The 25,400-nt window shown below is 46.4% G+C and overlaps 1 protein-coding gene across 1 annotated transcript in view; it reads right to left on the minus strand.

Moving 5' to 3' along the window:
* Positions 1 to 1,999: 1,999 nt before the first annotated feature.
* The window catches only part of DLEC1 (DLEC1 cilia and flagella associated protein), a 109,608-nt gene continuing 86,207 nt past the window's right edge, over positions 2,000 to 25,400 (minus strand). The window contains exons 31-38 of the mRNA XM_074985163.1: positions 24,494 to 24,616; positions 22,395 to 22,489; positions 22,210 to 22,294; positions 21,572 to 21,766; positions 20,168 to 20,329; positions 18,532 to 18,685; positions 17,848 to 17,968; positions 2,000 to 3,737 (exon numbers count right to left, since the gene is read on the minus strand). Coding sequence (XP_074841264.1) covers positions 3,614 to 3,737; positions 17,848 to 17,968; positions 18,532 to 18,685; positions 20,168 to 20,329; positions 21,572 to 21,766; positions 22,210 to 22,294; positions 22,395 to 22,489; positions 24,494 to 24,616 — 1,059 coding nt within the window. The 3' untranslated portion in view covers positions 2,000 to 3,613. The remainder of the gene's footprint in view (positions 3,738 to 17,847; positions 17,969 to 18,531; positions 18,686 to 20,167; positions 20,330 to 21,571; positions 21,767 to 22,209; positions 22,295 to 22,394; positions 22,490 to 24,493; positions 24,617 to 25,400) is intronic.

A 25,400-nucleotide genomic window follows, 5' to 3' on the forward strand; every position in this document is an offset into this window, starting at 1 on the left:
AGAAAGTGGCCTGTGTAGAAGCGGCCTTAGAGACTAACCAATGTATTAGGTTATGTGCTTTCATGGGAACCCACCTCACCAGATGAAAATCAAGAGAAAAAACAAAATTCAGGGTTTATGTAGCAGGGAGAGAGTGGAAAATTTACCTGTCACTAGTGGGACCAGTTAGTGAAGCAAACGAAGTAGGATGTATCTCATTCTTACAAATATCAAAGGTGGGGAAATTGCCCTTGTAATGCATGAGATAAGATCTCTATTCAGGCCAAGACTAAAGTTGTCAAATTTGTAAACGAAATCCAATTCAGATTTTCTCTCGTTTTGTTTGTAGTAAAATTCTTTTGTAGAAGAATGACTGACTGCTTTTAAATCTAGTATTGAATGTCCATGGAGATTAAAATGTTCCCCTCTAGGTTTATCTGTGTGCCCATTCTTCAAATGGTATGTGAGCAGCAAGCTAGACTTCCAGGGCAGAAGTCTAAGGCAGTGGCTCCCACCCTTTTCAATAACCTTAATTGAGGCAAACAGTTCTATGGCACACCTACTTTTTTCAGTTCAGTTGACTGCTCATAGACATTGCTTTTATTTACATTTACTATGGTTAAGGTTTTGCTCAAGAGCTTTGCAACATAGTAGTGCATACAACAAGCTAAACAAGGATCAAATGTATTAATGTTTCAAATACACCACAGAATACAGCCTTCAATAGTGAGCATAGACCACTTTCAAAATCTGTTCAAGGCCATGCTAGGGATGTTGTGTAACTTGAAATTTCAGTGGTTATTTGATTACTTGTGGGGAAGAGGAGGAAGTGGCTCCAGAGAGCAGGCTCACCTTTCCACCAGCCCATTGGAGCAGGACACAGCATTTAAACCACGACCCAGCTCCAACAGGCTCTTACTCTCCCTACCTTACTTCTTGCCACAACAGGGGAGAGGGGATGGGCTCCCCACCAACCCTTTCAGCCTGGGAAACAGCACTTCAGCTGCCTCCTGGCACAAACAGGCACCTAGGGATTTGCATTTCCTCATGCAGTGGCTCTGCAAAGAACCACCTCTGGGGGAAATTGACCAACCCTGCACCAGCTGGGACTCAGGCAGCCTTGCTCCTTGAACTCCAGCTGGTGTGAGGTCATCAATGGGTCATCTTCCTCCCCTCCCGCAGCTCTTCAAAGAGCTGCAGAGGGGGAAATTAATGAAATTCAAAGGCACACTTGGACAGTTTGCAGCACACCAGTGTGTCATGGCACACCAATTGCAAACCACTGGTCTAGGTGACACTGCAAAGTATGACACTGAAATCAGATGGATTGTGACGCCTCCAGTTTCGTTCCTGAAAACTGACTGTTTTGAATTACCTGAGTTAGTGTAGAGGGAATGTTTTTTCAGGTGTCTGGCTGGTGGTCTTGTTGATACACCCATGATTCAACTACTCACCATATGTTGGGCGAGAAAGGAATCTTCTTCCAATTCAGATGTGCAGAAATTCCAGAGAGGGGTAAGAGAGGGGTGTTCGCCTTCTGCATGGGGTATGGGTCACTTTCTGATTTAAATTACGGTCGCCAAGACATTACAAAAAATAATTTAGATTAATCATGTAATTTAAAAAATTACAATTAATCATGTGGGTCCAGACTTTTATCAATAACCACCTCCATAAAATCCTCTAGATCCATTGGCCATAAACCAACAACCCAGGCCTGTGGCAACTGGCTCACCAATTTTCTACAGAAGAAGGTACCAGGAAGAGAAGATGGCAATAGATTGGACATACCCTCAGAAAAACAACCACTAGCATTGCAAGGCAAGCCTTAAGTTGGAACCCACAAGGAAGAAGGAAAATAAGAGGCCCAAGAAACACCTGGCCTAGAGACCTGAAGGCAGACACTAAAAAGATAGGCTAGACCTGGTCAGAATTGGAAAATATCACTTAGGACAGGGGATGCCTGCAAAAGGCGGCCTTTGCTCCCAGATACAGGGAATAAAAGTGGCAGTAGTAGAAGTTAGTGGAATACCATTTATTTAAATGTTAGATGTTTCTACATTTTCAAATGCATTGATTTCAATTAGAGCACATATGACAGTGCTCACTGCTCACTTTATTTTGTATTACAAATACTTGCACTGTTTAACCAAACAAAACCATACTTTTCAATTCACCTAGTACAAGTACTGTAGTGCAGTCTCTCTCATGAAATAAATGTAGAATTATGTTAAAAAAACAGCATTACAAGTAAAACAAAGTAAAGCTTTAGAGTATACAAGTCCACTCATTCCTACTTCCTGTTCAACCAGTCACTCAGACAAATAAGTTTGGTTACAATTTGCAGGTGATAATGCTGCCTACTTGTTTAATGTTGCCTGAAAGTGAAGTTACAATTTCACAGTCGAATGCATCTGACAAAGCAGGTCTTTGCCCACAAAAGCTTATGCTCCAAAATATCTGTCAGTCTATAAGGTTCCACAGGATTTCTCACTGTTTTTGCAGACAGATTAACTTCACAATTGAGTTTGTACTACAATATTTTTATAAAGTGAACTGAAAGACACTATCAGTTTTACAGTGCAAATATTCAAGGTAATCAGTCAAATAAACAAAATTATTAAGTGCGCACTGTACACTTTCTGTTCTGTACTGCAGTAGAAATGAATGCCTTTGGAAAGATAGAAAAACATTCAAATATTTAATAAATTTAAATTGGTATTCTAATGTTTAAGCAATGCAATTAATCACAATTTTTAAAGTGACTAACTCAAAAGTTGATCTTGTGAGTTAACTGTGATTATTCAACAGCCCTAATTTAAGCTAAAGTAAAGGGTGGATTCTCCATCACTGGAAGGCAGTAGCTCAGCCACAGGTTATGCATCTATCACAGGAGTGGGTCGATGAGATTCTGTGGCCTGTGATAAGGCTAGAGGCCACATTAGGTGATCAGTCTTTTCTGATATTACTGTCAACTGGGAAGTATGAGTAGGTGGGAACCAAGAGAGGGTAAGAAAATTAAGTGGAATGGCATCCACCTTCTATAGTTACATAGTTAGGGGGCCATGAGCGAATCCCAGAGGATACTTAAACATGTTGCTTGGTGGTTTTTTAATAGTTCTTATGGAATATAGACACCCAGTTGCCATTAAGCTTTGTAATACAAAGAAATAGAGCCAGTCAGAATGTTGGTCTTGTTTACTGTTTCTTACTCTCTTGCTGCACTTAACTATTACAATGTGGAATTAACTGTGACTCACTTTTAACCTAAGGAGCAAACTAAACTGTTACTAGAGCCTCTGTCACAATGTTTAAAATTGCCGTACTTTGTAGAAACAGATCCCTTGCAGGTATCTATAGGTGCATGCCAATAAAAAATAACAAACTCAACACACACTACTTTGTTGAGTCAACATCTGTTGAATGGTATTTGTCCAGTAGACAATTACCCTAGTTCAGTAAAATTCTGTTATATATAACTGGGAATTTATTTTAAAACTACAATTTTTATTTAATTCTCAAGTACATGAAAATATAGACAATGTAGTTTAAGTTGTGTCATTCAATATACAGATGTCACTTCCAGTGATTTCAGTAGCCAAGAATATAACATTGACACCTAATTTATACTGTTTTATATTAAGCGGAGATCTTCATATTTCTCATCATACGATCCTCTGCCCCTGATCTGTAGTTTGCAGGGTTTTTCTCCCAGCATTCCAAAAACAGTCACTGTAGTTTCATATTCCACATTACTCCTAAAATACAAAGGGAGAAGACAATTCAGTTAGTTTGCCACTCTACTGCATGCAAGAATGTAGCCTGGTTCTTTAAGTGGGATGGGATGGGAAGAATGATGATGTCTTCTGACATCTATGCTTGCCAGTCACCTGGAATATGTGGTAAAGTTTACTTCTGCAGTACCACAACGCTTTCCCTATGGGAATGGTGAGTTTTGACTAATGTGACCAGGCCTAGTTTCATGTACCATCACATGCAGTAACTAGGTACCAATATGCTTTTTAACATTTTCTTGCTGAATATGATGCTGAATGAGTTAATGTCGAGTCTGAAAGGAAAGTTTCAATGTTCTTTTTCTTCTGTAGTTATATTTTTATAAATATCTAAATGACCACATGTATTATTGTGATGGCAGGGAATGACTCAGAGCTTTCTCCAGGTGACAGACACTGTCCTATGGAAAATGCAAGCAGTTAATGAGAATTTTTCCATCGATTCTAATAGGGCAGGAGACAGTCAACTGAATGCTCATAATTATCTCAGGCAGAACACTTAACATCCCCCCCTTCCCTCATTCCCCTGCTTTAGTCCTATGTACCTGATTTGTCAGTTTTTATAGCAATTTTTTTGGTCCTCTCTACTTATAAATGTCCGTTTGTGTTGGAAGTGAGATTGATCTGATGAAGTGGGTCTGTCCCACGAAAGCTCATCACTGAATAAATCATTTTGTTAGGTCTTAAAGTGCTACATTCTAACTTAATACTAGATTTAGGCAAATATTTAAACCCTTGGCTGGAACCCCCCCATTCATGCATCTGATGAAGTGGGTCTTTGCCCACCAAATATCCATTAGTCTATAAGATGCCATAGGACTTCTCATTATTTTTGAAGATACAGACTAATTCAGCTACCCCTCTTAACACTTACTACAGTAACGCTGCGTCTACACTACAAAATAACTACATAGTAAGCAACATCGAAGTAGAGAGTCTACACACAAAAGCACCCCTCCCTTACTTCGAAGTAGGCTTCCCCCTACTTTGAAGTAAAACATCTAGGCTATGTCTATACTGCCTAAAAACTTTGAAATGGCCATTCTAATGGCCAAATTGAATACTAATGAGGCACTGAAATGCATATTCAGTGCCTCATTAGCATGCCACCCACTACGGCACTTCCAAAGTGCCGTGGTTTGCTCATCCGCAGCTCATCTACCTAAGGGTCCTTTTCGAAAGGACCCCGTCAACATTGAAATCCCCTTATTCCTATTATTTAAACTTTGAAGTAAGCCACTACTCCATGCCCAGGAATGGAGTAGTGACTTGGAAGTTAGCCTCCCTCACTTGGAAGTAAGGAAATAGTGACCATAATATAATAACGTTTAATATTCCTGTGTTGGGAAAAACACCGCAGCAGTCCAACACTCTGGCATTTAATTTCAAAAAGGGGAATTACACAAAAATGAGGAGGTTAGTTAAACAGAAATGAAAAGGTAGAGTCACTAAAATAAAATCCCTGCAGGCTGCATGGAAACTTTTCAAGGACACCATATTAGAGGCCCAATTTAAATGTATACCCCAAATTAAAAAACACAGTAAGAGACCCAAAAAAGAGCCACCATAGCTTAACAACCATGTAAAAGAGGCAGTGAGAGATAAAAAGGCATCCTTTAAAAAGTGGAAGTCAAATCATAGTGAGGAAAATAGAAAGGAACATAAACACTGCCAAATTAAGTGTAAAAATGTAATAAGAAAAGCCAAAAAAGATTTTGAGGAACAGTTAGCCATAAAGTCAAAAAGCATTAGAAGCAGGAAGCCCGCTAAAAAAGCAGTGGGACCCCTGGACGATAGAGATATAAAAGGAGCAATCAAGGAAGATAATGCCATTGCAGAAAACTAAATGTTCTTCTTCGAGTGTCCCCATGGGTGCTCCACATTAGGTGTCGGGCTCGCCCGGCGCCGCAGATCGGATCTTCCAAGCAGTTTCTGCTGGACTGCGCATGCGCTGGTGCGCGCCGCTCCCTTGCGCGCTCCTGGCCACGTGCGCGATCTGGTCCCCGCCAGTTCCTCTTAACCGCCGTCGGCTGCAGATGGAATCCGACTAGGCTACGGCCAAGTTAGCGTATTCAATGGTTTAAACTGTTTTTCTTTAAAGTTTTTAAGTTCTTAGGCTACTGTTAAGTTAGCCAGTTGTTATTTTCAAAAAAAAAAAAAGAAACAACAAGCGGGACGGCATTCAGTCCAGTCCTAGTAACAAGCGGAGTACTGGAGGCCAGGAGCCTAGGGCCATTAGCCCTCCTGCCGCGGCAGGCTATCGGAGAGGGGGAAAACAGCACAGAGAAGGTGCTAAGTACCCCATTAACAACTGAAAGACTCACCAACAGTGTCCTATTCAGGATTCAAGGAATGTGAGTCTTGCCGAGAGGCAATGCCAGCATCTGATGGGCACAGTCACTGCATAAGGTGCCTGGGGAAGTCCCATGTCACGCAGAAATGCTCCTTCTGTGCAAAATTAACAGCCAGAGTGAGGAAGGACAGGGAGATGCGGCTTGAAATGCTGCTCTTCGACAAGGCCCTCCAGCCAGATGTGCCAGAGCAGCCGCAGCAGGAGGGACCCTCCAGGGCCCATAAAAGGAAAGCCGCCTCCCTCACCCCATCAGCGCAGAAATGGAGGAAAGTCTCCCCAGCCCGATCCCTGCCGGCAGCAACAGCGAGCAGGACGGGAGGAGCGCACAGCCCCCAGCCGCAGCAACAGCTGATCGGCGGCGGCATGGAGAGCCACATGGAGGCGGCTCAGCCTCCGATAATCAAACAGCCGCCCTGCACCGCAGGCAGGGCGGCGGCTAAACAAGCACCGGTACCAGCGGCACTGCAAGCAGCGGCACCGACCCCGGGGAACCGGCAGTGCAGAGCGCGCAGGCACGCAGCCTGCAGGCACCGGAGGACACCGCCCGTGCGGCACCGCCCATAAGCGTGCCGAGCACGGTGCGGACGGGGCCGAGATCCCCTACATGTCAGGGGGCAGAGCTACCCCCTCAAAGGAGGGGGAAGGCTGCACACAACACAAGGCACCGCAGCCCCTCTCCAGACAGGGCTGCAGAGTTGCTTTCTCCCAGACCTCCGCTCATGCTGCAGACTCCAACTAGGAGGCAGGGGTCCCCCCTAGCCTACCTGGAGCCCCCGTCTCCATTTTTACAACCAGCCTTGCCCTGGCTGGGACCACCTTCACCCTTCCTGGGGTTTGAGCCGCTGGAGTACTATCACAAATCGCTCTCTCCAGTGTCCCAGGTCTCTCGACGATCTCGCTCCCCCGGACGCAGAGGGTATGCACCAAGGGAGTGGTCTAGGTCACCTTCCCAAGAGCAGTGCCCATGCTGCCATGGTCGCCCCTATCATGCGGGGCATAGACACCACCGGCAGTCTACCAGGGAAAGATCCCCACAGACGGTCCCGTATCCCCAAGGGCAATCGCGAACGGGGACAGAGACTCAAGTATCTCAGGGGGAACTGGTTATGGAACCCCGAGATTTTTCCCTTGCAAGCTTCCAGTGAGCGGATGTACCATCACCAACAGGAACCGGAAGGGTCCAGAGAGGCGTACCCTAGTGGTTCCTCGCTCTTCTCCCCAGACGAGGCTATGGCCCCGGGGGACGTCCATCCTCCGGACGATCTCAAACAGTTCCAAGAGCTGTTTTAAGAGGGTGGCCTTCACGCAAGGCATCCAGACAGCAGAGGTGCAAGAGAAACACCATAAGCTCCTCAAAAATCTGAGACCTCCAGCCTCCTCCAAAATAGCAATACCGCTTGATGACGCAATCTTGGAGTCCGACACTATGATATGGCAGACCCCTGCGACTATTCCACCTGTCCACAAGAGAGCGGATTAAAAAAAAAAATACTTCGTGCTGGCGAAGGGCATGGAGTTCCTGTTCAGCCACCCACAACCAAATTCCTTGGTGGTGGAGTCGTTGCAACAAAGATCAAAGACATCTCAATTCAAGACAGGGGGAACAGACAAAGATGCCAAGAAGCTAGAGCTGTTCGGCAGAAAGGTCTACTCCTCCTGCACTCTGCTGTTGCGAATGGCAAATTACACAGCGCATCTAGCGAACCATAATTTCGACAACCACACTAGGTTAACCTCCCTCATGGACTCGCTTCCAGAGGGCAAGAAACCGGTGCTCAAGGCCATCGTGCAAGAAGGCTACGCGGCCTCGAGGACGGGAGTTCAGATCGCCCTGGAGGTTGCGGACACAGCAGCACGCTCTACAGCTACGGCAGTGATGATGCGAAGGGAGTCCTGGCTCCAGACTTCGGGTATACCGAGGGACCTGCAGACAAAGATAGTCGATCTTCCCTTCGACTCGCAGAAGCTGTTTGCTGAATCAACTGACTCGGTCCTTCATTCCAGTAAAGATTCAAGAGCCACACTTAGGACCCTGGGGATTTACACCCCTTCATACAGAAAGAAAAAGTACTACCCTCAGCAAAGATGGTACCAGTACCAGCAACAGTGTCCCCAGTACCACAGGGGTTATAAGCAAGGGCGACATCAACAGCACCAGCAGTACAGAACTCCCAGGCGACGTTCCCAACAGAGCCGTGCGTCCTCGGGGCAGGGCCAAAGGCCACAAGTTTGACACACAGATCCAGGGCAGCGCCATCACTACCATCGCACAAGGTCATCCGAAGCGGTTACTCCACCATCGCCTCCGACCATTCTATAACCAGTGGCAAAGGATCACCACAGACAAATGGGTGCTGGAGATCATAGCCACGGGGTACGCCATCCCCTTCCAGTCGCTCCCACCGCCACGACCTCCACCCAGGCCCCACCTCCAGGAGGCCTCCCACGTAGCGAGGCTCAAGCAGGAGGTAGACCATCTCATGCTCATAGGGGCAGTGGAAAGAGTGCCGGAGCAACTGCAAGGGAGAGAGTTCTACTCGAGGTACTTCCTTACGGAGAAAAAGACAGGAGGCTGGAGGCCCATCTTAGATCTTCGAGGCCTCAACCGGTACCTGCGCACGCAACGCTTTCGGATGATCACAATCGCCTCCATCCTTACGGCACTAGACGATGGAGATTGGTTCGCAGCCCTCGACTTACAAGACGCGTATTTTCACATAACTATCCATCCGGCTCACCGACGATTCCTCCGGTTTCATGGTAGGCAAAGAACATTTTCAATACAAGGTCCTACCGTTTGGCCTCTCCTCGGCCCCCAGAGTCTTCACCAAGACCTTGGCAGTGGTGTCAGCCTACCTGCACAGACGGGGTATTTATATTCCAGTATCTGGACGACTGCCTACTCAAAGGGGCCTCGAAGGAGGAGGTGCTACGCATGATACGCATCACAGCAGGCACGTTCCCTTCGCTCGGCCTGGTTATCAATCTGACAAAATCAAAGATAGACCCCACACAGGACATAGAGTTCATAGGGGCACGCATAAATTCTATTACAGCGAGAGTGTATCTACCAGAGACTTGCTTTTGGGCCATCGGCTCCCTCGTGCAAGTCATCACCTTCAGCCCTACGGTGCCGGTTCTGACGTGCTTACAGCTGCTGGGCCACATGGCAGCAGCGACGTTCATAGTACAGAACGCCAGGTTACACATGCGCAGCATGCAGCACTGGCTGGCGAGCGTATACAAACCGGCAGCAAACACCGTTCACAGTGTGGCGTCGCCCACAACAGAGGTGCGCAAATCCCTGCAATGGTGGGTAAACCCCAATAACCTGCTAACAGGGGTACCCTTCCACCAACCACACATATCGGTTTTTCTTACTACAGATGCCTCCCTCATAGGGTGGGGAGCACACATGGGCGAAGAGGTGATGCAAGGACTGTGGTCCTCCACGGAGCAGTCACTGCACATAAATATACTGGAGCTCAGAGCAGTGTTCAACGCCTGCAGACACTTTCGAGACCATATACAAGGCAAAGTCGTCGGGATCAGTACAGACATTACCTCCACCATGTTTTATATAAATCGGCAAGGAGGAGCTCGGTCCCGTGCCTTATGTGTGGAAGCAGTCCGGTTGTGGAACTGCTGCATCGCCAACAATATAATCTTGAAAGCCTCGTACTTACCAGGCGCTCACAATGTGAAGGCAGACCAGCTGAGCAGGCGTTTCTCACTCACGCACGAGTGGCAGATCTGTCCCGATCTGCTGCGACCGATTTTTCACGCATGGGGTTTTTCCCCAGATAGACCTGTTTGCTACTCAACACAACAAGAAGTGCCCACGATTCTGCTCCAGGGCAGGACTGGGACGGGGATCCCTGGGGGACGCATTCGCGATCTCCTGGAGGGGCCCCCTGCTTTACGCTTTCCCTCCCACAGTGCTCATCCACAAAGTGTTGCAGAAAGCCAGGAGGGAAGGAGCCTGAATGATCCTGATAGTCCCAACGTGGGATCGACAGCAATGGTTCCCCCTACTCCTGCGCATGTCGGACCGGCCACCGATGCCCCTTCCGGTGGCGCCGGATCTGCTCACGCAAGCCCAGGGGTCCATAGTGCATCTGTACCCCCAAGGCCTGCGACTACAAACACGGTTAATCCATGGCTCAGCTCCCTAGGTAGCACATGTATGGAGGAAGTGCAGCAAGTCCTAGAAAGTAGCAGGAGGACTTCCACCAGGAAGACTACAAGCAGAAATGGACTCGCTTCACGGCATGGTGTTCTACCAAACAGCTAGCCCCCCTTTCGGTGCCTATACCTGTGATATTAGAGTATTTACTGGACCTCAAGAGAGGAGGACTCTCACTATCCTCGTTAAAGGTCCACCTTGCCGCCATTTCGGCGTTCAGACATGAAGAGGAAGGGCACACGGTGTTCGCCCATCCCATGGTTACCAGGTTCCTCAAAGGGTTGGTAAACCTATACCCCCCTCGGAAACCGCTTCCACCTTCGTGGAACTTGGACCTGGTGCTTAATGCGAAAACGGGACCACCGTTCGAGCCTTTGGCCACGGTTTCCCTCCACCTCCTTATGATAAAGACGACCTTTCTTCTCGCAATCACGTCAGCTCACAGGGTGAGCGAGCTTGCGGCAGTTATGGCAACGCCACCCTGCGCTGTTTTTTCCAAGGAGGCGGTAACCATACGGCTTTATCCAGCCTTTGTTCCTAAAGTTTCTTCTGAGTTTCATATTAACGAACCTATAGTTTTACCCTCGTTTTATCCAAAGCCTCATAACTCTAACAAAGAGGCGCGCCTACACCTCCTGGACGTGAGGAGGGCACTAGCTTTCTATATAGACAGGACCAAGTCCTTCCGGAAAACGGATAGACTCCTAGTCTCTATTGCTCCCAAATCAAAAGGAGAATGTCTCTCTTCGCAGAGAATCTCGAAGCACATCGTATCTTGCATAAAAATGTGCTACGAACTCAAAAAGACTCCTTTACTGGCCACGCCCAGGGCTCATTCCACTAGGGCGGTGGCGGCATCAACAGCCTTTTTCAAGGGCGTTGCGCTAAAAGACATTTGCAGAGCGGCGACCTGGTCATCCTATGACACCTTCGCCAAACATTACGCCCTTCACAGGGTATTCCAAGAGGATACCCATCTCTCGACAGCGGTCCTCTCAGGGACAAGCTGCACATAATCTGATTACCCACCTCCTTTCTTGGGTTACTGCTGGGTAGTCACCTAATGTGGAGCACCCACAGGGACACTCGAAGAAGAAAGAAAGGTTACTCACCGTAGTAATGGTGGTTCTTCGAGATGTGTCCCCGTGGGTGCTTCACTACCCGCCCATCCTCCCCGCTCCGGATCTCTGTGTAGTGTTTTGCAGGAGCATCCGAGGCGGTTGGTCAAGGAACTGGCGGGGACCGGATCGCGCATGTGGCCAGGAGCGCGCAAGGGAGCGGTGCGCACCGGCGCATGCGCGGTCCGGCAGAAACTGCTTGGAAGATCCGATCTGCGGCGCCGGGTGAGCCCGACACCTAATGTGGAGCACCCACAGGGACACATCTCGAAGAACCACCGTTACTACGGTGAGTAACCTTTCTATTTCTTTGCTTCGGTCTTCACAGCTGAGGATATTGCAGAGGTTCTCAAATCTGAGCCGTCCTTTGTAGGTGACAAATCTGAGGAACTGTCCCAGATTGAAGTGTCAGTAGAAGAGGTTTTGGAACTAATTGATAAGCTAAACAGTAACAAGTCTCCAGGACCAGATGGCATTCACCCAAGGGTTCCGAAAGAACTCAAATGTGAAATTGCAGAGCTGTTAATGGTGGTTTGTAACCTATCCTTTAAATCAGCTTCGGTACCCAATGACTGGAAGACAGCTAATATAACGCCAATATTTAAAGGGCTCTAGAGGAGACCCTGGCAATTACAGACCGGTAAGTCTAACGTCAGTACTGGGCAAATTAGTAGAAACAATAGTAAAGAATAAAATTGTCAGACACGTAGAAGAACATGATTTGTTGGGCAAAAGTCAGCATGGTTTCTGTAAAGGGAAGTCGTGTCTTACTAATCTATTAGAGTTCTTTGAAGGGGTTAACAAACATGCAGCCGGGGGGATCCAGTGGACATAATATACTTAGATTTCCAGAAAGCCTTTGACAAGGTCCCTCACCAAAGGCTCTTATGTAAATTAGGTGGTCATGGGATAGGAGGAAAGATCCTTTCATGGATTGGAAACTGGTTAAAAGATAGGAAACAAAGGGTTGGAATAAATGGTAAATTTTCACAATGGAGGTGGGTAACTAGTGGTGTTCCCCAGGGGTCAGTCCTGGGACCAATCCTGTTCACCTTGTTCATCAATGATCTAGAGAAAGGGGTAAGCAGTGAGGTGGCAAAGTTTGCAGATGATACCAAGCTGTTCAGGATAGTCAAAACCAAAGTAGATTGTGAAGAACTTCAAAAAGATCTCAGCAAACTGAGTGATTGGGCAGCAAAATGGCAAATGAAATTTAATGTGGGTAAGTGTAAGGTAATGCACACTGGGAAAAATAACCCCAATTATACATACAATGTGATGGGGGCAAATTTAGATACAACAGATCAGGAAAGGGATCTTGGAATTATAGTGGATAGTTCTCTGAGAACATCCACACAGTGTGCAGCGGCAGTCAGTAAAGCCAATAGGATGTTAGGAATTATTAAGAAAGGGATAGAGAATAAGACGAAGAATATCATACTTCCCCTATATAAAACTATGATACGCCCACATCTTGAGTACTGCGTGCAGATGTGGTCTCTTCACCTCAAAAAAGATATACTGGCACTGGAAAAAGTTCAGAGAAGGGCAACTAAAATGATTAAGGGTTTGGAAAGGGTCCCATATGGGGAGAGGCTAGAGAGACTGGGACTTTTCAGTCTAGAAAAGAGGAGATTGAGGGGCGATATGACAGAGGTATATAAAATCATGAATGGTGTGGAGAAAGTGAATATTGAAAAGTTATTTACTTGTTCCTATAATATAAGAACTAGATGACACCAAATGAAATTAATGGGTAGTAGGTTCAAAACTAATAAAAGAAAATTTTTCTTCACACAGCGCACAGTCAACCTGTGGAACTCCTTGCCAGAGGAGGCTGTGAAGGCCAGCACTCTAAAGCTGTGTCTACACGTGCACGCTACTTCGAAGTAGTGGCACTAACTTCGAAATAGCGCCCGTCGTGGCTACACGCGTCGGGCGCTATTTCGAAGTTAACTTCGACGTTAGGCGGCAAGACGTCGAAGTCGCTAACCTCATGAGGGGATCGGAATAGCGCCCTACTTCGACGTTCAACGTCGAAGTAGGGACCGTGTAGACGATCCGCGTCCCGCAACGTCGAAATTGCCGGGTCCTCCATGGCGGCCATCAGCTGGGGGGTTGAGAGATGCTCTCTCTCCAGCCCCTGCGGGGCTCTATGGTCACCGTGGGCAGCAGCCCTTAGCCCAGGGCTTCTGGCTGCTGCTGCGGCAGCTGGGGATCCATGCTGCAGGCACAGGGTCTGCAACCAGTTGTCGGCTCTGTGTATCTTGTGTTGTTTAGTGCAACTGTGTCTGGGAGGGGCCCTTTAAGGGAGCGGCTTGCTGTTGAGTCCTCCCTGTGACCCTGTCTGCAGCTGTGCCTGGCACCCTTATGTCGATGTGTGCTACTTTGGCGTGTAGACGTACCCTCGCAGCGCCTATTTCGATGTGGTGCCACGCAACGTCGAAGTTGAACATCGACGTTGCCAGCCCTGGAGGACGTGTAGACGTTATTCATCGAAATAGCCTATTTCGATGTTGGCTTCACGTGTAGACGTAGCCTAACAGAGTTTAAAAAAGAGCTTGATAAATTTTTGGAGGTTAGGTCCATAAATGGCTATTAGCCCAGGGTAAAGTATGGTGCCCCTAGCCTTTAGTCAAAGGCTGGAGACAGATGGCAGGAGACAAATCGCTTGATCATTGTCTTCAGTTCACCTCCTCTGGGGCACCTGGCACTGGCCACTGTCAGCAGACAGGATACTGGGCTGGATGGACCTTTGGTCTGACCCAGTATGGCCATTCTTATGTTCTTAAGGAAAAGTGTGTGTTGATGCTTCGCGTGCTACTTCAAAGTAGCATCTTACTTTGAAGTTAACTTCTAAATAAGTTTGTAGTGTAAACACAGCCTAAGTGTAGTTTTGGTTAGCTTGTGATAAGTGCAAATCCTAGCTCTAGAGCAGGCGTGTCCAACCCGCGGCCCGCATGTGGCCCTGGACAGCTAGTAATGCGCTCCCACAAGATCGTAAACATTTAACATTATTATGTGATTTATATACATTAACTATATTATATATTTTATATGAGGCCCAAGACAATTCCTCTTCACTCAATGCGGCGCAGGCAAGCCAAAGGTTTGGACACCCATGCTCTAGAGCATGGTTTCCCAAACCGGGGGGCATGCCCTCCCGGGGGGGGTGTGAAGAAATCCTGGGGGGGATGCAAGGCGGCGACCTAGCCCCACCCATCATCCCCCGCAACCTTTGCTTCTGGCTCTCAGCCCCTGCTATTTTACATGGGTGACCCAGTGCAGTCGCTATAAAAAGCAGGCAGCCAGCAAAGACCCACGTGGAGCTGGCTGTCTTCTGCAAAGATGAATAAATATGGGTTGGGGGCCGTGAACGAGGATGAGGATGGGGTTAGATGAGAGGCTGGGGATGCCTGGTTCAGGTGAGGGGGATGGGGTAAAAGCAGGAGGCTGGTGGTGCCTGGCTTTGTGGGATGGGAGGGGCTCGGATGGGCAAGCTCATGGGGCTTGGGTGGCCGGCCAGCTTGTGGGACTCGCAGTGCTTGGGCAACTGGCCCTGGCATGACAGGGTTCAGGCAGCTCAGGCTGGTGGCTGACCCTGGCAGTGCAGGTCTGGGGCAGCTGGCCCTGGCAGCGTGGAGCTTGAGTGGGCGGCTCGGGCAGCTGGCCCGCTGTTGGGGTGGGTGGCTGGTGGGCAGGTGGCTGGTCCCAACAGGCTGGGCTCAGGCAGCCAGTGTGCAGGCAGGTGGCTGACAGGTGGCTGACCCCGGCGGCACAGGGCTCAGGCAGGTAGCTTTGGCAGTTCAGGTCTCAGGCAGGCAGGTGACTGTCGTGATCAGCTCTGTTGGTCTGCGAGGGGCCAAGAAAAACTATTTGTACTTGTTTTTAATTTTAAACAACATTTTATATCAAGTTTTTTGTTTATTTTAAATTACAAATGGAATTTTTTTTTAAAGGGGGGGTTGGATGTTTTTAAAGAAGAAGTCGGGGCGTGAGGGTGTCTCAAAAATCAAAAGGTGGGGCGTGATGCAGAAAAGTTGGGGAACCACTGCTCTAGAGCATCATTTGCCTATGGACAGCAGCCTCCTGCACACCAGAAGCTCAGGGCTTGTCTCCACTAGAAAATTAGATTGACTTAAGTTAGGTCAACCTCTACCCTGCCACAATAATTAAATGGGGTGCTGGTGTCCAACTACCTTCCTTCTGTTAGGGGTATGCATCCTCACCTGTAGCACTTGCACTGACTGAAGTGGGGCATCGTGGAGCACTCGCAGCCAGAATTCAGGGCTTGAAGATGGAGTCCTCCCTCAGCCTCCTTGAGGCTGATTGCTCCTACTGGAAGCCAGGTTGGAGGGTCAGTTTCACAGTAGGGAGCCTACCAGCAGTGCAACTGCTATTCTTATCTGTTTCAGGACAGCTGTTATTTCACTTTTCCTCTTTGGCTCTGGGTTAGTTTTTAATGCAACTTTAATGCCATTTTGCATCAAAACCAACATTTTAGGAAACTTTTCAGGAAAAACTCCCTGGAGATTTCTTCTAAAGAGCTCTTCATTAAGAATGTAACTTAAAATAGAACTTTTCCATTAGCTTCATCTTAGTTAATTGTTTTCAAACTTTTTTCAGTCACAAATCCCTAAAAGTTTTCAAACGGAAGTGTAGATAGCTTTGGAAATCTTAAGTAGGGTCTGTGGGCCCCACAGACCACACCCGGAAAACCACTGAATTAGAGCTGCTAGGTACAAAAGGGATGTGATTCCTAGGCTTGACTTGATAGAGCAGGGTACACATGGTTAGGTCCAGTGATGGTGTCTCCAGAACACTCCAGAAAGCTCATCACCTAATAAATTATTCTGTTAGTCTTTAAAGTGCTACTGGACTGCTTTTTCGTTTTGATAGTATATAGACTAGCACGGCTTTCTCTCTGTTATTATTAGTCTTCAGGCATGTGCCCCTGACACCTGCTAGTCCGGCTGACCACTGTGGGGCTTCTGACAACTGGCACTGCCAACTGATATCAGCAGGCACCTCCTCCCCCTCCGTCTGCCACAAGCTGCTGGGAGCTGGATCTGCCCATAGGGAGTGGGGACAGAGCAACAAACTTTATCTGGCATATTCAATTAACCAGCAATCTCCATTCCCCATGAGTGCTGGATAACAAAGCTTCTCTTCTCTAACCCTCACAGACAACACTGTACAGTAAAAACCCTTTTATCCATCATGCTGGGAGAGTAGGGAGAGTGCTGGTAAATTAGAAGTGTCATTTGGCAGTGGGAGCGGGGGTGGGTTGTATTATGGTGGGAAGGAGGGACATAGGAGGGCCTATGGGCACAGATTCTGGGGAGGAAACTTAGGTCCAGCAGGAGCCTGGGACATGGGGGCTGTGTCTACACGTGCCCCAAACTTCGAAATGGCCATGCAAATAGCCATTTCGAAGTTTACTAATGAAGCGCTGACATGCATATTCAGCGCTTCATTAGCATGCGGGCGGCAGCAGCGCTTCGAAATTGACGAGCCTTGCCGCCGCGCGGCGCGGCCAGACGGGGCTCCTTTTCGAAAGGACGCCACCTTCTTCAAAGTCCCCTTATTCCCATGAGCTCACGGGAATAAGGGGACTTCGAAGTAGGCGGGGCCCTTTCGAAAAGGAGCCCCGTCTGGACGCGCCGCGCGGCGGCAAGGCTCATCAATTTCGAAGCGCCGCTGCCGCCCGCATGCTAATGAAGCGCTGAATATGCATGTCAGCGCTTCATTAGTAAACTTCGAAATGGCCATTTGCATGGCCATTTCAAAGTTTGGGGCACGTGTAGACGTAGCCGGGGTGCTAAATGGGGTGGGCTATTCCCTCCAGCAGTCCCCACAAGCAGCTTCAGATGGAGGGGTAGCCTCTGTGTGGAGGTGCGGCCCACCAGGAGCTCCCATTGGCCACAGTTCTTGGCCAGTGGTCTGGAAGGCACAGAGTCAGCACTTCTCAGGTGAACAGAAAGGGCACACTTGCGGAAGCCACCTGGCCATGACTCTGCCTGCAACAAGAGAGTAAGGAAAACACTTGCAGGGGCTGCTGGATGTGGGAACCACTGGAAGTGAGAACCCTTACTTCCACTGCCCTCCCTTCCCCGCATTTGGTACTCTGAGCCCCTTCCATGCCCCAAGCCCCCTCCCTGAGTGTGTCATGGCAGGTGACCAACACCCCAGCCAGCCCTGCACCAACTGTATTATAAATGGGACTTTCTCTGCAGATCAGAAATGCCTGTTTAGTGAGCTTGCCAGCTGGTGAAGAGCCAGAGAAAAGGGCTTTTACTGTAAGACAAAGAACTCAGCTGCTGTTTGGTGGAGGCAGTTACTCCCTGCAGCATACCAATTTGCAATACCTTCATAAGTCAGCTCCAAAGACAACACAATTCTGTTCTCATACTGTACCTTGCAGTAAAACTGATCCTTAAAGTTGCTTTGGTGGGTAAACTGCCTTCATGTGCCTCAAGAATGCCATGAGTGGGGGAGATGGAAAATACTTCCACATTGTTATGCCGTTCCTGGTGGTCTGCAGCAAAGAATGAAAGTATCAGCTGAAGACTCCTCAGTTTTGTGTATAATGCAGCATTCATGTAAGCAACCAATACATCTCCTCACTTGCCAGCAAAAAATTGTCTGGGATTTTCACATGCCTCTGACAAGTCTAAATTTCAATTTGCAGGGCATGCTGAGGTGATGGTAGCAGTAAATGGTAAAATAAAATGGTCCTGCTCCCACTGAAGTCAATAGACCTTTTACATTACCCTCTTTAGAAGCAAGCTTCTGCTAAAGTCAGTGGGAGTTGCTGGTACTCTCCTCTTCTTAGGACCAGAGGTAAAGTTAGAAAAGCCAGGTTAATAAATATGGTAGATCTCATTCTATTCTCTTGTGTACATCTGAAGCAATTATTGGAGTCAATGAAAAAACACTGGAGTAAAAGCAGTGTGATCAGCCCCTGACCTGGTTCTTACAGAATGATTGTCATTGTGTTGTATATACTGATTAGTGGGCACATTCAGCTTACAAAAAGAGAAGATTAAAACAAACATTAGGCTCTTCTAACCAAGGGAATCTATTGCACAGGTTTAATACCCAGTAAAGCAGTCCAGTAACTTCTACATCTGCTTCTGTTTAACAGAAAAACATCTTCTGTCCTTGTTTGGTCAACAAAGCAGGTCTCAAAATCAACTGTCTCACAAGAGAGCTCCAGTAGTGGGACAGTAAGGTATGCAGTTACTGGCACGAGCTGGAAGGATACAAGAGAGGAAGGGAGTTAAAGAAATCCCATATTTTTTTCCAAAAAGAAATTAACATGATTTAAGTGGGCTACACTTAAAGACTGCATCGGCACAGCTGTGCTACTATAGCGCTCTAGTGGAGAGGCTTTGAGTTGACGAGGCAGAGCTCTCTCATCAGTAGAGTTAATGCACCTCCTAGAGAGGTGGTAGCTGTGTTGGCAAGAGATGTTTTACTGCCAGTGTAGCACTGTCTATGTGGAGAATTAGGCTCCTATAACTATGTTGCTTAGTGATGTGCATTTTTCATAACTCTGAATGTCTGTAGTGCAGCACAGACCTCAATTTCTTAGATGCTGACTTAGCTAAGAGAAGAGCTATAGATTCCTCTCTACAATTCAGATTTCATTGACACCTGTGGCCTATTATGAAAGTAAGGTGTGCCGTGATGCCTTTTCAGGGAGGTTTTCAGAATGGCCATTGTATGTCCTCAGCAAAGTAATACAGTAGGGTCTTAGTATTTATTCAATTATTCACAAGTGGCCGGAGCAGCCGCTTTCCTGGGGCTCTGGGGCACAGAGCACCGGCAGCTGCCACTTCCCCTGGGGCTCTGGGCAGGAGCACCAGCAGCTGGGGCTGCCACACACACACAATTGAACATTCGTGAGGGTTCCCAACATGGAACCCTAGCGAATGTTGAGACCCTACTGTATTCACTGTACATTCTGGTTAACTTTTGAGTGCTGTATGAAGATGCAGATATTACATTTCACTCTAGTTTCTCTTCATTTGTTAAAGCCGTATCTGGCACGTTATGGCACATTGTTTTTACACAGGTTATCTACAATTATCATGTTGTTTGTGTCTTGGATACCACAATGAGTCAAGCCCTAGAAACACCTTGAATGAAAATATTCTGCTAGGCTCTGAAAATGTTTAAAAATCTACATTTTATAGCCTTTGGTATGAAAGAGATCAGTTTTAAACTGGAAGAGTGGATTGTTCATATCCCATCCCATCAGCTAAACATCTTCAGGAGACCTCCAAAAAACACTGCTGCAGGAGATGGTGATGCTGGTGTAACTCATTTGCTAGCACTCTGAGTTAAATGCCTTTTGCATGGTGAACAAACGCCTCCTGCATGGCGTCCAGGGACAAAGTCTCATTGGAGGGTGCCATCTTTTGGTTGAAATGTAATATCTGGGCCTTTCTTCTGTACAATCAAAGAGAATGTGTAACTCTCTGGCGGAACTGGTACAGCACACTGAGATTAAAACTATCATCCCGAGAGTCTCCTGCAGTCTCAGTTAAAACTATTACTGTTGTGTAGCACTGCTGTTCCATTATTGATCAGCTGGCACACTTTATCCAGAAGCAACTGCATATCATCGGTGGATAAGTTATGAACAAATAACTGAACACTATTCTCTATGAAATGTGCATCATGAATATAAAAGCTTTTGCAGTTACTTTTGTTCTCTAGTGCTTCTTACCTGGGTTGTTTTGTTACTGTATTCAATAACCAGATTTTGACTGAATTCCACTTTCTTATCTCCATTCTCAAACTGGAGCACTTGGATTCCTGTGAGCAGCTGGTCAGCTGGCAGATTCTGATATGTGAGTAACTCCAGACTTGTGTGAAAAGACACTTTCACCTGAGGGGAATTCAAATGAAAATGTATGAAGCAACTGCAGGAAATCCATAGTGAAAATGACCCAACAACTGCACCCCCAGGTTGTGTCAGCCCCCATCATGACCCAGCATCATCATGCTACACTGCCCAAAATCCCATGGGAACATATACCACAAGGCAAAGGTTAAAAAAAAAAAAAGACATTTTTTCAAAATGCAGAACTATTTCCTAAAGGTAAGTGCACTGAAACAGAGGGTGGAGGGTGAAAGGGTGAACTGCAATGCTTTAAAATAGGAGGAAAAAATCCACATGCTTAAGACTCTGAATTCCCCAGCTGCTTTTCTCCCGAACACCAATTTTACAAAAGTAATTTTGCTGCTTTCCATGAAGTTAGTCATTACTCTTATATATAGGTAAGTGGTCAGAATCAAGCCCTGTGTGCCTGTGTTGAAGTGTACGTATAAAAATGCATTTCACTTATTTCATTCTTTTCTCAATGACTTTCCTGACAACAGCACATACATAAAGACCTGTCAGTCTGCAGATATCCATCTGCTTTATATCTGTAGGCATCTGCATCCACGCATGTGGATATCTGCAGCTCATTTTTGTGGCTATGGATGCAGATGTGGATATGAATTTTGTATCTAGAACTCTGCAAAGTTGCAGGTATCTGCATCCGCAGATGTGGATACAGATATCTGTGGATCATTTTTGCAGCTGCAGAGGGGCTCTCCACACACACCTAAAACCAACCAGGATGCCTTCACCTGTCACTTAATATAAGGGTTGTGGATGGGAAGGTTAGACCTTGAAAGGAAGAGTGGAAAGCCAAGTGTTTTCTTTTACACTGTAAATACATGTCATTTTGAGATTCTGATACTGATTTAGTGCTTCCGGCAAAGTGACTTCAAGAGGACATTGCTGATAATAATAATAAAAATAAAAAAAAAGCATAACCAACACCATTGTACAACTGTTTTTCCTCCCTCCCTAAAGCTTTACAGTTCACAGACCACAATCGTATACCAATTATTATGAGCTTATCTACATGGTTCACTGATGTGCGCAAGAGGGGGTATAACCCTGTTGAAACAGCACTGCATTAACAGACACTAAGGAACATTCAGTGCATTGCCAGTTGGGTCCATGTGGGCCAGTGAGCATGCATGACAACTTACTCCCTGGTAGTGTGAATTAATGCACAGGGGCAGACAAACCCAAAGCCGTCTGTTCTGGCCTGAAGGGCTTTTTTGAACCTACCAGCATGTTTTGCTGTGGATGAAGCAGAAGTAGTTTCCTTTGCTCCTCCCTGTCTCTGTTGGATGTTTTCAGGCTCTTGTTGGGGTCTGTGCTAGACACAGTGAAGGGCTCAGATAGGAGGATCTTGAAATGCAGAGGAGCCTCTGTGGAATTGGTGAGTTTCAGGTTGTGAGTAGTGACTGACTCTGTCAAAACCTGAAGGAGAATGTGTTAAACTATTTTCAATCTGAATTCACTGCAGCAGTTTCAAGGCTCTTCAGTCCCCTCTCTTGAGCCATTCAATAGATCAAGAGACTAGGAAATTGTGTCTCAAATGTCTTTTTTTTCATGTGGGTGCTTCAGAATCTTCTGATTAACCGTAAAATAAAAGTATAATAAAAGTTTAAAAGCAAAATATGATAGGATTCTAAGTCAGCAAAATTCACAGTCCATGTTAGGAACTAAACACTGGTATCAGAGAGATTTTTTTAATCTCCTGAAAATGAATAATTGAATAATACTCCTATTATGTGTAAACTTTTAACAATGCATTCCCAGGACATGGTCAGTGACAACATTATTTTACAGGTACTGTGAGTGTTACTATGAATTGGCTGAATAGCTGAACAGTAGAAATACAGTAATGTGTAGATACTCACTCCAGAAGAGGGTTGATCTGGTATGAGATCACTTGCCATGGAATGAAATACCATTCCTCCATCATGATCCATTTCTACGGTCAACCTGAATGTAGGGAATCAGAGCCTGTTAGAACCCTTTTCTTAGGCTCTGATTGCATTTAGTTTACTGTAAGTTTGTGAGCAGTCAGTGCTGTTACACTTACAGAGCAGGCTTTACGAAAGCTTGCAAGTCCACTCTCAAAGGTGACACTCCATGGCCATGTGAACGAGTCACCTTGCCAGATATCCCTTGTGCAAGCTGACAGAGAAAGGAAGAATACACAAAAATCAAACAAGTGTGTCAAGTATGAAGCACTAACTTGTGGGTGTTTTCCAAAGCCATCAGCCATAGATGAGCTTTGGCACTGTTTGGTCTATTTGGAGTAAATTATGTTACCTCTGTAAAAATTCTGAAACAAGCAGAATCTGAACAATATTTGTATTTTGAATACAGACAAAAATTCTTCTTAGATTAGGATGGGGTCTCAAACCAAAATAGCAAGAAGAGTCATTTTTTCAAATTCAGTTACAAAAATCAATGCTTCTAGAGCTTCAGTGCATGTGAATACAAGACAGTTCTTAACAAACAACATCAAACCGTACTTTTTGTAACCCCTATTTTAAGAATGGCGCACACACAATGATTTGTACCAGTTGGAAATGTAAAGTTACTTTCACCCCTGGATTGGAGAGCAAATGAGACAAGGAACATACTGTGCAGAGGGATAGGCTCTTAAGCAGGAAGGAGCAATGGTCGGATCAACCTTCCATGCTGAGGAGGAACTGGCAATAAGTTCCCTGCAGGTGGTGGTCAATGTCACACCTGCTCTTTGCCAGAGCTGAAATGCTGGCCCCAATTGGCATCCCAGAAACTGATGCTCCAGCTGGTTTATGGGAGCCCAAGTTCCCACGCTCCCAGGAGCAGAGGCGAGCAGACACAGCAGCTGCTTTGGGCAAAACCCTGTGCCGGCTCCCTGCTCATCCGTCAGGTGGCCGCAACGTGCCCTGCCTCCTCCCTGCCCCATGTGCTGCCAGCAGAGCGGCAAGCCCACCTGAGGTGAGCTCTGTGCCTGGGCCTTGCCTTGGAGGTGCTTGTTGCCTGGAGCAGAGGCAGGGAGAGGGGCCAATTCTCCTTCCATCTCCCCATGCCTGTTCCGCCTTCCCTGCCCCTCTCAGCCCCCAGATCCGCTGACTTGCACTGGGCGGAGGGAGAGAGAGAGTTGATTGGAGCTGGCCAATGTGGAAAATGCAAGTGGGTGGGAAAGGGAGGAAGTAGAATGGCCCCCTCTAGTCCCCCTCTCCAGGGCCAGATCACTGTCTCCCAGGGCCTGAATGGAGTCATTGTGGCTCCGGATGCTGCCGCTGCTGACTCCTCTGTGGGTCCCTGCCCTGCCTCTGCTGAAATAATACAACTAAATTCAGCTGGTTTAATGCCCGGATCCCTCCCGCCGTCCTCTCGGTCATTACACCAACTGCATTTAGTTCTATTGTTTCAGCAGCAGCGGGGCAGGGAGCTGTAGAGAAGTCAGCAGCGTCAGCGTCCAGAGCTGCAAATGACTCCTTTAAGAGCTGCATGAGGCTCCAGAGCTGCAGGTTGCTGACCCCTGTATTAGGTGAAAACATATAGAGGCAACTCTTGTTTCCTACAAGTTTATAAAATTGCCAAATATATCATCCTAGTTGTTAACATTTTGTGCTTAACATTTGAGGATCTCAAAGTACTTTATAAACACGATTTAAGCTTTGCAGCAGCCTGTAGGTTGTATTTTCCATTTTACTATGAAGTGTCTCATAGAAGACAGGTGACTTGTCCAAATTCACACAGTGAGTGAGGGGTAGAGCTGGGAATAGGATTAGGAGCCTTAAGTCCTGATTCCCCATTCACTTAGTAAATATTAAAACCATGTTCTGGTATGGCCTGGAACAGATGGGACTCTGTTGGGCTAGGCTATTGTACAGGCATACCACTCAGTGCTTACAGTCTAAAAGATGACACAAGTGGTGGATGAAACAAATGGACTTTCAGAGTTGAGGGAAGGGAGTACTCAGTAACAAAAACAACAGGTTTCAGTATGAATTAGCTGTGCATTAAATTATTAGCCCAACGATTGCAGACATTACAGTTTACTGCCTGCCTCCCAGGTTGCAAAGCATGAATAATAAAACGGCTTCACTGTTACTAAACAACATTTTGGATCAGAAAGACATGAACTGAAGTGACAATACTGCATAGCTAAATGTTGAGCTGTGACAGTACATTTACCTTGCTGTCTAGACTCATGAAACCCAGTGCATACCCCTCACATTCAATTTTGTTAACGAGATCAGGTAACATGAGTGGAGTGAAGGAAATATGGATGAAGCCACTGCCACCTGCAGGAACAACCTGAAACCAAAATATTATACAGACATTATTTAGCTAAAGCAAATCAGTGGGTTTGTATTATGGAAGATTTTAACAAATCTACAGCAAAGGTTTCATTGAGCTTTGCAGTTAAAGTATAGCTAAATCTTAATTTGGGCTGCTCTATGCCCACACACGCACAAAAAAAACCAAAATACGAATTAAAACCAAGGTAACAATTTCCATGAAATCTATGTGTGTATACTTAACTTTAGCCACTTTCATTTGGAAATAAAGGTGACTATGCAGAGGCTTTTACTAAAATTACTAAACAGGATTTAGGAAACTGACAATTTCCTAAGAACTTAGTTAACATTCTAATTAAACTTGAGTTCCACAAATCTACAAATGACACTTAATTTTTTCTTTGTTAAGTCTAACCTTGCACGTGAACCTTCTGGAAAAGAAGCTCCTTCCACTTGGGAACTGAAAACTGATCTGTGGCTAGCTTAATCATAGAATCATAGAATACTAGGACTGGAAGGGACCTCGAGAGGCCATCGAGTCCAGCCCCCTGCCCCAATGGCAGGACCAAGTACTGTCTAAACCATCCCTGACAGACAACTATCTAACCTGTTTTTAAATATCTCCAGCGATGGAGATTCCACAACCTCCCTTGGCAATTTATTCCACTATTTGACCACCCTGACAGTTAGGAACTTTTTCCTAATGTCCAACCTAAACCTCCCTTGCCATAGTTTAAGCCCATTGCCTCTTGTTTTATCCTCAGAGGCCAAAGAGAACAAAGTTTTCTCCCTCCTTCTTA

This window comes from Carettochelys insculpta, chromosome 2 (genome assembly GCF_033958435.1).
Source record: "Carettochelys insculpta isolate YL-2023 chromosome 2, ASM3395843v1, whole genome shotgun sequence".
NCBI lineage: Eukaryota > Metazoa > Chordata > Testudines > Carettochelyidae > Carettochelys > Carettochelys insculpta.